Here is a 12,451-nt window from a genome sequence, read left to right as displayed (position 1 = left end):
CCAGACTGTATTGGAATGGGTCCGAGAGCATAACCTCTTCAAAACTTGAGAAATGCGAGTTTGAAGAATGGACTGTCCCGACATCTCAATGGTGCTAAACGTGTTTTTGTTTTTTTTAATTGGATTCGACAATCCTTGCTTGTAAAATTCCCCCTACTCCAGAACCTCACCTTTCTATGGTCTCTCTTCTTTCGCTCCATTTGCTTAGCTGACAATATGCATCTTGTTCAACTTCCTCCTGACATGCTCTTTTTCATCTACAACTTCTCCCTCGACCATCCTCTCTAACACTTTCACATTCCTTCTTCACCCACCCAATGCTTTAACAGATGGAAATGTATTGCAGGCGCGTTGCTTACAACACGCAGCTTCGATATTTACTGTTACATTTACTCATTCGTCATCTATCCACTTTCTCCCATCAGTCACTTTCCACCCTTTCCACCTTCTTACTTTAGTAACTGTTTCTTTCATCTTCTCTCGATAGTCGCCCACTCTTTAAAGAAAGTGTTGTTGGTATGCAACTCATCAACTTCTTGACCACCTTTCCCCCACGTATTTCTGATTAATATCCCTCACTGGTGTAAATTCTTGGATGGTTCGCCTTTACCTAATGCATCTTTTCGTGCCATGATACCTTTAAGCATGCATATGTATCTACGAATACTGTATTTTGTAACTTGTATTACGCTAATAATGATTGTTGGTCACATAAGTAAAGGATATAAAGAGCCACGTTCTTCCCTTTGGTCTAGGTCAGGGGTGGCGAACTCCAGTCCTCAAGGGCCCCCAACAGGTCGGGTTTTAAGGATTTCCCTGTTTCAGCACAGGGCTGAGACACTGATTGAGCCACCTGGTGATGGAGTGATATGCCTAATTCCTGGCCTTTTGGTGGTCCTTGAGGACTGGATTTGACCACCCCTGGTCTAGGTCCTCTCTTAGCTCACTTTAGCACACCTGAGCTATGGTTTGACAGCATCATTTACACGTCACACCTGCCACTTTCTTTCCTCTTAGCAGGTAAATTCGATGCTACCATCAAATAATAAATAATTGTTTTTACGTACTCTTGTTGTTGCATTTTCTGCTCTTTTAAACGGTTAATTTGTCATAATTTAATTATTATTTTTTTTACAACAGTTGACCGTGAACAAATGTCTCATTCCGTTCATCCTTGTACACACTTCATATGTATCAGGTAGGAAGGCGATTAAGCAATAAAGTTCGTAATTCATGTACAGCAGGTTAGATATGAAAAAGATGGAAGGCTTTGAAAAAATATAGTTATATTAATGGGTTTTGCGTTATTAACTTTTTTTTTTTAAATGTAATTCTTTTAAACACACCCTCAATAGATCTACATATTTATAACCGCAGGAAAGAAAGCGTGCTATAAGGAGATATAAGTGCATAAATCAGCGCAGCTTGGTCAAAATTAGGATTCATTAATTGTAGCCACTTTTGTCTTCAATCAGACACTTGCAAATGAATCATCCGTAGAGTAACTATTTTATCTGCTCTTCTCTCATTTGGTGCAGTATGAAATATAAAATGTATTTGCATTCTTCAGCCAGCAATCATCAAAAGAGCAGGGAACATTACAGTAACTATAGTGAAAATCGGTATGTAATATAAATTCTAGGCAGCATTGAGTTCACATTGTTTTGCATCTTCTGCTCACTTACATAGGGGCACTCCCCTTTCTGTTTTTGTATCTAATTGATCAGTTTTTAAAGCAGCAGACCCCATTTTTGGGGGGGTCTGTACTGGGTCCCCGGAACACATCTGTGGTGCCCGACCTACAGGGAACTCCAATTACCGAGATATTTGATTTTTTTTTGTCATCTCTCAATGAGTTTGCAGCTTTTAGATTGGCCTCCGGGGCAAACCTGACCCTGTAGACAAACTTTGTTAGATAAGGAACCAGGGGAGGATCATCGAGGTCAGGGCCCATGGATCAGTCATAAGGGACCCCCCTCCCCAGTTTAGGGATATATATATATCTCCTGTCCCCCAAAAATAAAATGTAGGCAGGGCAGGCTGCTACATTAAATACTGAAAGTGACAGCAACGGTTGTAATTTTATTTATGTTTCAGCTCTAAAGCCTTTCGTGCTGTGGTCCTTTAAAAAAAAAAAAAGCAAGCTCACATTTGCAGATAGGTGGGTGTATATTGTCGTGAGCTGGCAAAGAGTCTTATCTATAGTGCTTGCGTGTCGTGGGGGGATCCATGATGCAGAGTCCGTGGCCCAAGCACTCGGTCAGGTCCTGGGGGCAAGATAAGGTATTCTTACGTCCTGATGGGACCTCCAATTCAATAGTGCGTTTGATGGCCGTAGCAGCAGTGTATGCGGCGTCCCACTCTTGACGGCGGTCGTGATCTTTCCGCCGCCCCCTCAATCGTGTGCCTGCTGGACTTCAGTGTTGAAGCAGGTAATGAAAGAAGAAAAAATGCAGAACAGCAACGTTGCTGCTCCGGATTTTTTTTTTCATTACCCACAGTTGCAGGTAACTTTAAAAAAAAAAAAAAAAAGAAATAGATATAGACAGTGGTTGAGAAATCACCAAAAAATCTACTCGCCACACAAAAAAATCTACTCGCCACCTAGTACCAATCGTGTGCTGCTTGGGCCAATATTTACTCGCCCGGGGGTTAAATCCACCCGCCCGGGGCGAGCAAATGTATAGGTTTGTCGAACACTGGATATATATATATATATATATATATATATATATATATATATATATATATATATATATATATATATATATATATATATATATATATATATAATATGCTTTACGGTAGAGGGGTTTTTGTCACTTTTTTTCCCCACCATAATTAGTGTGTTGGATACCTATCCAAGCTTCAAATTACAAAGCCAGTATAACCAGCCTCACACTGATGAGACCCAAAAGGTCGTAACAGCTGTCTGTGGGTGGGTTTACTGGCTATGCATCTTAACCCAGGCTGTGCTAAAAAGCTGTGCAATGCAGCAAGCATAAGCTTATAGGGGCCCATGTCAAAATGGATTTGAAGCAAAAGGTGGCACTGTGTCCTCATTTCCATGTCATTTCCCAGAATCCCTTGCTGCAGTGGAAGCACTGTGTGCTGGGCGATTAATAGTGAAAGGCGGGGCTGCAGACCTGTCTAAGACATGCAAATGAGCATACAGTAATATTTTCATTTTCTATATTCTCTACGGTGGAGGTTTTTTTGTCACTTTTTTTACCCACCATAACTAACTATATATATATATACATACACATACACATACACACACTTGTTTGTGTTCCTTCTTATTGCTATGTGTTTTGCTTGAATCTCTAAGTAAGCTGAGCAAATTAAACTGGTCTCTATCGCCTCATAAATCAGAGGAAGATCATTGGAAGCTTGTAGGTCAGTGTCTGGTGATGCATTAGAAAGTAAAATGCACATCTCCATTCCTTCTGCTTACTGATCAGATTGTCAGCGAGAACAGATGTGGATGATAAATGGTATTTGCTTTTGTTGCTTAAGTAGACTACACAACACTGACAAACAGTTTGGGGGAAAATGGTATCTCTATCTGCCTCATCTTCGATTTATGTAACCCTTCCATGCCTTTTTTTTTTCCATATTGCATTCAGATATTTGCATGCATTTGTATGAATTATAAGTGGCTACTTTTGGCTTTCCTAGGGGCTTAGTCAATTAAGTGTGATGGTGATTCAGCACTACTGCATGGAAAGCAGCAATTAAATCCCATGGAGGAAGCGCAAAGTACCACCGGTAACTTCACCAATAAGATTCTCGAAAAGCAGGGGCTCCCAGAGCTGAAAAATACACCGCATCAGCCATAGTGCACACAAATACTTTAAATAAAACCTAGATAATGGTGTACACTACTGCAAAAAAGTGACACCTAGCATATTTTAGTGTTTTAAATAGAAAGTTCTAATTCAGGGGTGGCCAACTCCAGTCCTCAAGGGCCACCAACTGGTCTTCTTGTAAGGCTGAGCCATCTGTGCTGAAGCAGGGGATAATCAGTAGCTCAGTCTTTGACTGAGCCACTGATTTAGCCACCTCTGCTGAAGCAGGGATAGCCTTAAAACCAGACCAGTTAGTGGCCCTTGAGGACTGAAATTGGCCACTCCTGTTCTAATTACCACTGTAGGCACGGATCGCATATCTCTAAGGTGATTTAATTTATAATAAAATAAAAAAAATAAAAAATTAATTTGTTTCATCAAGTGCAGCTCTGTATAGCTCTGTATAGCACGGTCACGTTAGACTGGTAAACAAGATTATGTCATTCGGTTTATATTCCGTTTGTTTTCCTTCATCATTCATGTCGTTTCTTTTCTCATCTTCCACTATCGCCATGGTAACGGTCACTAATGGAAGTCATACAGTGCAGAGGTACCATTATTTAACAGATACTTTGTTATTGATCTTGCATATTGCTAAACCAATACTTTTTCAGTCCAATGCTTTCATGGGTTTTCGTCTTTAACAATTTATGTGCTGGTTGGCTATATTGCTGTGTTATAGTGAAAGAAAGGCGCTAACACTAATAGTGATCACTAAAAATATACTGTGAATAAACTTAATAATCCAGTGATTAAAATATTAACTCATGCATAACGTGACAAGTGTAAATTGAATTAAAACCCCCTGCTCAAACCCAGCTGGCAGGGACTGGTTTAACTGGTCCCCAAATTGTACAATTCCGTTCGCAATCCTAACAATAAATGTCGTCTTTAATAATTGCCAGTGTTCATTTATGATTTCAAGGATTATTGGTGCTTATGCTTTTTCAAAATCACAACTCCTTAAACTTCGAGGTAGAGGTTGCCTAATTAGCGCTACCATAGAATGGACCTAAACTCCAAAATGGACCATTACATCATTGTCAACTTTTCTTTTTGTTGCCAGGTAAGGTTGCCTCAATAAAACCAGCAGATAAAGACTCTACTCCTTTTTTACTTTTAAAAATGAAATGTGCTTCCACTCCTCATTGCTCAAGGGATGTTAGTAGCAGGCTTTCTGAGCATTTCCTGTTTGCCAAAGGTTAACACACATTATGCATTCAATAATCGCACATTCATGAGTCTCTGAAGGCAAGGCTGTATATCATCTGCATAAATCAGTCAATCTCATTTCTGAGGTCACGCACCCTTTTGTTTAGTGATAGTTATTGAAAATGGATGTTGTGATGTAGTCTTAAAGATTTTCTGTAAATTGTTTACAGTTAAAGTGGCAATCACCCCCTCCTCCCCCCTCAACCCCCCCCCCCCTTCTTCCCCAAAGCTGTCTTTTCTCAAGTGTATCCCAATCATTCCTGGTCTGTCGTCCACAGTCTTCTGCGTTATCGCCCTGTTCCCGATTTTATATTTGTAGGGGTTTATTTAGGGTCAGTTTTGACATACAAAAAACCGACAAATATGTGTCGGGGGGGGGGGGGGGGGGGGAGTCATGAACAGAAAGCCATGTCGCCATCTCTCTATGATGCTGCAACTTTCCATTGGCCTCCAGACCCTGATCCCGCGGTTATTTATGATCAATGATCAGAATCTGGGTGGCCCCGGAGTTCTGGGGACCACAGACTAGCTCCAGAGAACCCCCTAACTCAGATAAGCTAAAAATGAAATGGTACAGAAGTCTCGTGCCGTGCTTCTTTAAACGTTACTGGAAGACGTACAGACATTTTACAGCTATTGTAATGTGCAATGCTCCAGGATAATAATAATAATAATAGCATACAGAGACATTTTGCAGGCTGTCCCTGCCCCGTGGAGCTTACAATCTATTTTTTGGCGCCTGAGGTCACAAGGAGCCGACACCGGGAATTGAACCAGGCTCCCCTGCTTCAAACTCTCACTGAGCCACTCCCTCTCCCCTTGAGGATAAGCCCCCAGGATGCTGCACATAGTTACTAAACAGTGTTGAACCATAATTTGGGCCACATTGTGTCTTAAGGCTTGGTAATAAATAGTACGCTAGGCGAAAATTGCTCTGGTCTTGACAACAAAGGAATATCAAAATATTTTGTGGGTCCTCCACACTGTGTCTTTTTGTATTAAATAATAAAAAATATCACTTGTGAGCACATTTACATGTCTCAGACAGGTCTGCAGCCCTGCCTCTCCCCCTTATCTCTAGTGCTTCCACTGCAGCCTGGGATTCTGGGAAATGACATGCAAATGAGCACACACTTGAGCATGTCATTGCCCAGAATCCCTTGCTGCAGTGCAAGCACTATATGCTAAGAGATAATGGTGGAAATCGGGGTTGGAGACCTTGCTGAGCTGTTGATGTGGTTGTATTAACTAAGGTACTTTTGGTATTTCTTTTGTCTAGAAAAAATAAGGCAAAGATATGCGGACCTGCCTGGAGACTTGCATATTATTGAACTTGAAAAGGATAAGCATGGACTAGGACTCAGTCTGGCCGGTAACAAAGACCGGTCGCATATGAGCATCTTTGTAGTGGCCATTAACCCAGATGGACCTGTCGGAAGGGATGGGAGAATTCTTGTTGGCGATGAGCTTTTAGAGGTAAAGGTTTCTTTATGATAACAATTCCAGAAAATATTGATGCGTTTAATCACACCGATAAAATTAAAACTGTGCTTGTGAAATATACCAAGAATATTGGCCATAAAAGGCACTTCTCCTTAAATCCATATCACATTATTTATTTTTTATTACAGTAAGCCCGAGACTAGTCACCATGGTGACTAACTCTGAGCAGCTAAGTCTATTGGGTATAATCTACAGGATCAAATAGACTTAAAGTGACGTGTGTGTGTGCGCACACGCTCTGCAGGCTGCATCTGATTCTACAACAACTATTCCGAGTGGTCCACATTGAGCATGAGCCGTGACAATGATTTCACATGTGGCAGAGTCACCGCCTTGGTAATGTGAGGTTATTGGAACATACACTACCAGCTGTAGAACCACCAAATGTTTCCTGCCCGTGCAGTTTCGTCCACCTCTCATCTTCCATTACACAATGGCCGTGTTGTTAACTAAGCCATGCACACATGTCATGAAACCCATGAAAAGGTTGCTTTATAGAAAATAATTACATTTCCTAACTGATGGTTTTTCGATTCAGTATTACCTGGTAAAACTTACTTAAAAATGTTATTCTTCCAAAAAAAAAAACCAGATTAAAATATTTTGTTAAAGCAAATTGTAATGCCATCAAGCATTGTTAAAGCTGCATTGCTTTTAGTGGGTAGCACATGATGTATTGACTTATTTGGCCTAGTTATTAAAGTGTGTGTGTGTGTGTGTGTGTGTGTGTGTGTGTGTGTGTGTGTGTGTGTGTGTGTGTGTGTGTGTGTAAAAACAGTAGCATCTTCAATTTTTATAATTTAAATTATTTGTGCATAACATTGGGGTTTGACTGAACTCAAAACCTTGGCAATCTTGCAGTTAATGGTGCAAAGAATAGAAAGAAATCAGGTATTACCAGGATAAACGAACATTCCTGCAGTAATTCACGGAGTTGGCAGTATGAAGTAGATGCATCACCCAGAATAAATATATCTATGACTGAACCCCCAATTATATGTGCAGATTTTTCAGGTTTTAGTCTGCATTTTGCACTGGATATTCCACCGCTGAGAGGTACAGTATATAGCGAATGTAATTATAATCTTACTCCCACTGTGGATTTCAATTTAAAACTGTGTTTAAACGTGTGTTGCTGCTCTGAACGAGCCTTTAAAGTACTTAATTTTATAGTGTTTGCAGTCTGTTACTTTTGGGTATGTTGCATAATGGAATTCCATAATTGTTTACATTCACTGTATCATAACAAGTCCGTATGTTTTAAGATTCTAATTGGGCATTATGAGTGTAATCCTGGAAGAGCTTTGTGACCATAGAGACCATACCATCTCTTGAGTTTATTTCTTCCACAAACAAGTTTCAGTTAGTTGTATTCTGCATGGAAGAATGTTTTCGATTTTGAAATGAGGGATTATTCCCTGTTGATTTATTAGTTAGAATTCTCTATAGTTTCTTTTGCAGTTTGTTCCAGTGTATGGAAACATTCCTCTGTTCCTTTTGAAACAATTAAATGTAGACATGTGAGCAGATGACATGTCATCTTTGTATTCGCCATGTCTTGGTTGGCTGCCTTCCTGCCAAAGAGTGTAGCATCATCTCGTACAGAACAATATTAAAGCAGTGAATCCGGTCCCCAAATCGCCTCTATGTTGTGATTCAGTTAATGTGAGTCTCTGATGTAAAAAGAAAGTAAACCATACAAATTATGTGAGCAGTTCAACTGTATTACACTATTAAAAGCAATGAGGTTCTTACTTAATGTGTGTGGGAGTTGCAATAAAGTGAAACCCCTTGGCAATGTAGCAAATCTTCTTAAGAATAGATTATGCGTTCCACCTTTGACTTGCAGGAAGTCGCTAAACCTCATCACAACAATAAGCATGATACTGAAAATCAAAGTTTTAGAGGTGCATTTCCATTCATCTGTGCTTTACTTTTTAGTTGCTAAGTATATGGTCTGTTTAAACTAAACAAAATGGTAACTCAAAACTCATTGAGGATGAATCTCTGACGTATCAAAGGTCGCAGACCAAGAATAATTAGGTGTAATAAATACTCCCAAAACAAGTGTTCAGCCAAATACGATCAGTGCAGGTCAGTCTGAGCATCGTCTTGTGACTGCTGAGTAATGGGATCTGGCACTTCACCTGAGTCACAATTGTGTGTTGCTCCAATAAAGCCTTTGTTGTTCTAAAAGAAAAATGTTTTTACAGCTAAACAATCACATCTTATTTGGAAAAAGCCACCAAAATGCATCAGCCATCATCAAAGCTGCACCTACAAACCTCAAGCTGGTTTTTATACGGTAAGAGGACCTGACCACTATGCACATTTTCCGATAATAAGGGGTAGTTTGTGTCGGTCAGTAACACATCTGGGCATCAAATGTATGTTTCCGTGTTTGTGCTTTATGTAATGTATATGTATACATCTCAGAGCACTTAGTTGGGTGGTATTGTAAGGAAATGTATTTAGCATTAGGGTTTAGAATGTGTGATTTAAAAAAAAGTATTGCACTATTATACAAGAAACCAAAATAAGTTATAGAGTCAATCACGGCGAGGCTCTACCATTGAACGCCGATATTAAATGTCTTGCTGTGAGAAATCGGAAGACTTGATTTAGTGATTGAAAGCGCTCATAAGTTCTTTAGGCAGCAAAAAATGTCCAGATCACTGCAATGTTTTGTGGTACTCTGTTAGTAGAAAGAAATTGTGTTTTTTTTTTTTTATAACTTTCTTTTATTGTTTTTTTGCAGAGATAGTACAATCCAAAATCATATTGGTATCATTTAGTCTGCTTTATGACATAAAAACATCAAGACGAACATGGTAGGGGGAAGACGTGAGAGGGGAAGGTGAGGGGGTGGGGGGGGCAGGTAACGGCTCATGGATGGGTGTAATATCCTCCGAGTATTCCACTAAACCTGGCTCTTTCTGCATGTTCTGATCTAACTCCTCGATCAACCCACCGAGTCCAACGATCAGGGGAAGGTGTAGGTCTCTCGCATTTGTCCTATATGTCAAACTATTTGTCAGCTCTCTCGTGTGTCTGTTCCGTCACTGAAGGACAGCCCACTTGTTACTATCAAAGCCAAACGGTGGCATTGCTCATCCCTGGGATATCGGTCTGTGCCAGCCACAATGACCAGACTTTTTGAAAATTTGAGCCAGTGTCGTTGACTAGACTTGTCAACTTTTCCATCTGGCAGGCGATCCAAATTCTATTCCGAATTTTGTCTATCGATGGAATTGCATTCTGATTCCACAACGCTGCGGTCTCGCACCTCATCGCCGTAGCAAAGTGTGCTATTAGTTTGTTTCCTGATCGAGATACCTCGTCCGTGGGCCTACCTAATAAGAAAACCCACGGATCCAGTTGGATTTTGAGGCCCAAAAAGACCTTTTGAAGCCAATCTCTAATTTGTGTCCATACGGGTATGATTCGTGGACAAGACCACAGCATGTGTACCAGGTCCCCCTGTTCCCCACACTGTCTAGGGCAGAGAGGGGAAGCTCCCGCGATAAATTTTGCCATTCTAACTGGGGTGAGGTACCACCTCAATAATACTTTCAGTTCTCCTTCAGTGTCGTACAAATCGAGCTGCTGGCCGCAGCTTTGAAAATTGCTGTCCACTCTTCGTCTTCTAACGGTCCTGTCAGGTCTGTCTCCCATTGAGTCATAAAACTGGGTCTATGTGAGTCATCCTTGTCTGTCCCAACCACCTCCCTGTACAGAGCAGAGATGAGTCCCCGTGTATCGGTTCCCCGATCACAGAGCTTTTCAAAATTAGTTAGTGGTGGTCTGTTTGGGTGTTTGGTATAAAATGCCCGAACCTGGAGGTATCTAATAAAATCTGTGTTGGGTAAGCCCTTTTCTGACTGTAAAATCTCGAATGTTTTGATTGTGTCTCTGCCCTCCAGGTCCTTAAGCCTTCTTAAGCCCCCCTTTTGCCAGCATATGAAGTTCCTATCAGTTAACCCCGGAGCAAAGTCCGGATTGCCATATAAAGGGGCCATTAATGAATCTTTAGAGGTCAATGAATGTCTATTTTTTGTCGATTCCCAGACCGAGAGAGAGTTCAACACAGAGGGCAGCGGGTTCTTTAGATCTTTTAGTCTAGCCCTGGGATACCAAATAAGATCCTTGAGCTCTAGCGGAGCACACACCTCCCTCTCCAAAGCTACCCATCGCCTCAGCTCTGGATCACCATGCCACTGTGTAATCTGGCATAGTTGGGCCGCTTTATAGTAAGCCATCAAGGTCGGCACTGCCAGACCTCCAGTTTCCCTAGGTCTTTGCATAATTGACATTTTTACCCGTGGTTTTTTATTTTTCCAAATGAATTTCGTAACTGCTTTCTGTAATGCTAAAATGTCTGATCTTACTACGGGTATCGGGAGAGTTTGGAACAAGGTATAGTATCCTAGGGAGGAGGTTCATTTTCACACAATAGATCCTGCCAATCCAGGATATCCCATAGGCGGCCCACTCTTTGAGTTCCTTAGTGAGGGCTCTTAGAAGTCTCGGGTAGTTCTCTTGATAGAGATTGCGGCTATGTTTCGTGAGAAATATTCCGAGATATTTTATAGCTCTGGCCTGCCATTTAAATTGAAAATTAATCTCAATTAGTTTCTCTGTCTCCTTTGGAATGTTGAGATTCAATGCCTCCGATTTTGATTGGTTAATCTTAAAGCCGGAGATTCTGCTGAATTTATCTAATAGCGCGAACAGATTGGGCAACGAAGTAAGCGGCTTTGTTAACGATAATATAATGTCATCTGCGTATAGAGCGATTTTATGCTCTTGGGAACTAATTTGCACTCCGGCGATGTCCGGGTGATGGCGGATGTGTGCCGCCAACGGTTCCACGCATAGGGCGAACAACAGGGGCGATAGTGGGCAGCCCTGTCTGGTACCGCTTTTAATTTTAAACACCTCAGATGGGAAGCCCTGGTGTATCACCCTGGCGGTCGGGGTCGTATATAATGCTTTTATTGCCCTTATGAGTTTTTCTCCGAACCCGAATGCCTCAAGCGTGGACTCCATATATGGCCAATCGATCCTGTCAAAAGCCTTCTCTGCGTCTAAACTTAAAACTACTCCTCGGATCCCGTTGGCGTTAATGTAGTTAATAATATCTATTATTTTTCTTGTGTTGTCGGCCGCCTGTCTGTCTCTAATAAAGCCAACCTGGTCCGGGTGGATAAGCCTCGGCAGGATCGAACTCAATCTATTGGCCAATAGTTTGGAATATATTTTAACGTCCGAATTTATTAAAGAGATTGGCCGGTAACTTTGGCAGTTTGTGGGATCTTTGTCCTTTTTATAAATTATGGAGATTGACGCCTGAAGCATCTGGGCCGAGAAGGGTTCCCCCGCCAGAACTCCATTGAATAACTTGAGCATATGTGGTGCTAGCACCCCTATAAATTTCTTGTAGTATAGATTAGAAAACCCGTCTGGGCCTGGGGCCTTGGAGGGCTTAAGATGTTTGATTACCGTCATCAATTCCTCTAACGTGAAGTCAGATTGAGCTGCTTCGTTTTCCAGCCTGCTCAGCTCTGGGAGGGCTGCTTCCTCTAGGAAGGACTGTAAAAGATTAGTTGTTTTTGGATTGTGTGTCACTTTCTCCCCATTATATAGCTGTTCATAATACAGCCTAAACTCTTTCACTATGCGTTTGGGGTTGGAGGTCATCTCCCCCGATTTGGTTTTTAAAGTTTGTATGTTATAACTTGGCTGCCTATTTCGGATCCTGTTGGCTAACATAGTGTCCGGCTTGTTGGCTTTCTCGAAAAATTTCCTCTTTGTCCAACTTATATCTCTCTCAGCCTGGGACGTGAGGAGAAGATTAAGCTCAATTCTTATATCTTTCAACTCCT

At 41.2% G+C, this 12,451-nt stretch overlaps 1 protein-coding gene across 10 annotated transcripts in view; it reads left to right on the top strand.

Annotated features, from left to right (window-relative positions):
• The window catches only part of PATJ (PATJ crumbs cell polarity complex component), a 154,519-nt gene that overhangs the window by 101,644 nt on the left and 40,424 nt on the right, over window positions 1–12,451 (top strand). For all 10 annotated transcript variants that reach the window (XM_075615970.1, XM_075615974.1, XM_075615973.1 and 7 more), the window contains 2 exons: window positions 6,343–6,539; window positions 8,780–8,871. In XM_075615970.1, the coding sequence (XP_075472085.1) occupies window positions 6,343–6,539; window positions 8,780–8,871 (289 nt within the window). The remainder of the gene's footprint in view (window positions 1–6,342; window positions 6,540–8,779; window positions 8,872–12,451) is intronic.

This window comes from Ascaphus truei, chromosome 10 (assembly GCF_040206685.1).
Source record: "Ascaphus truei isolate aAscTru1 chromosome 10, aAscTru1.hap1, whole genome shotgun sequence".
Lineage (NCBI taxonomy): Eukaryota > Metazoa > Chordata > Amphibia > Anura > Ascaphidae > Ascaphus > Ascaphus truei.
This window is presented reverse-complemented; position numbering and strand designations above follow the sequence as displayed.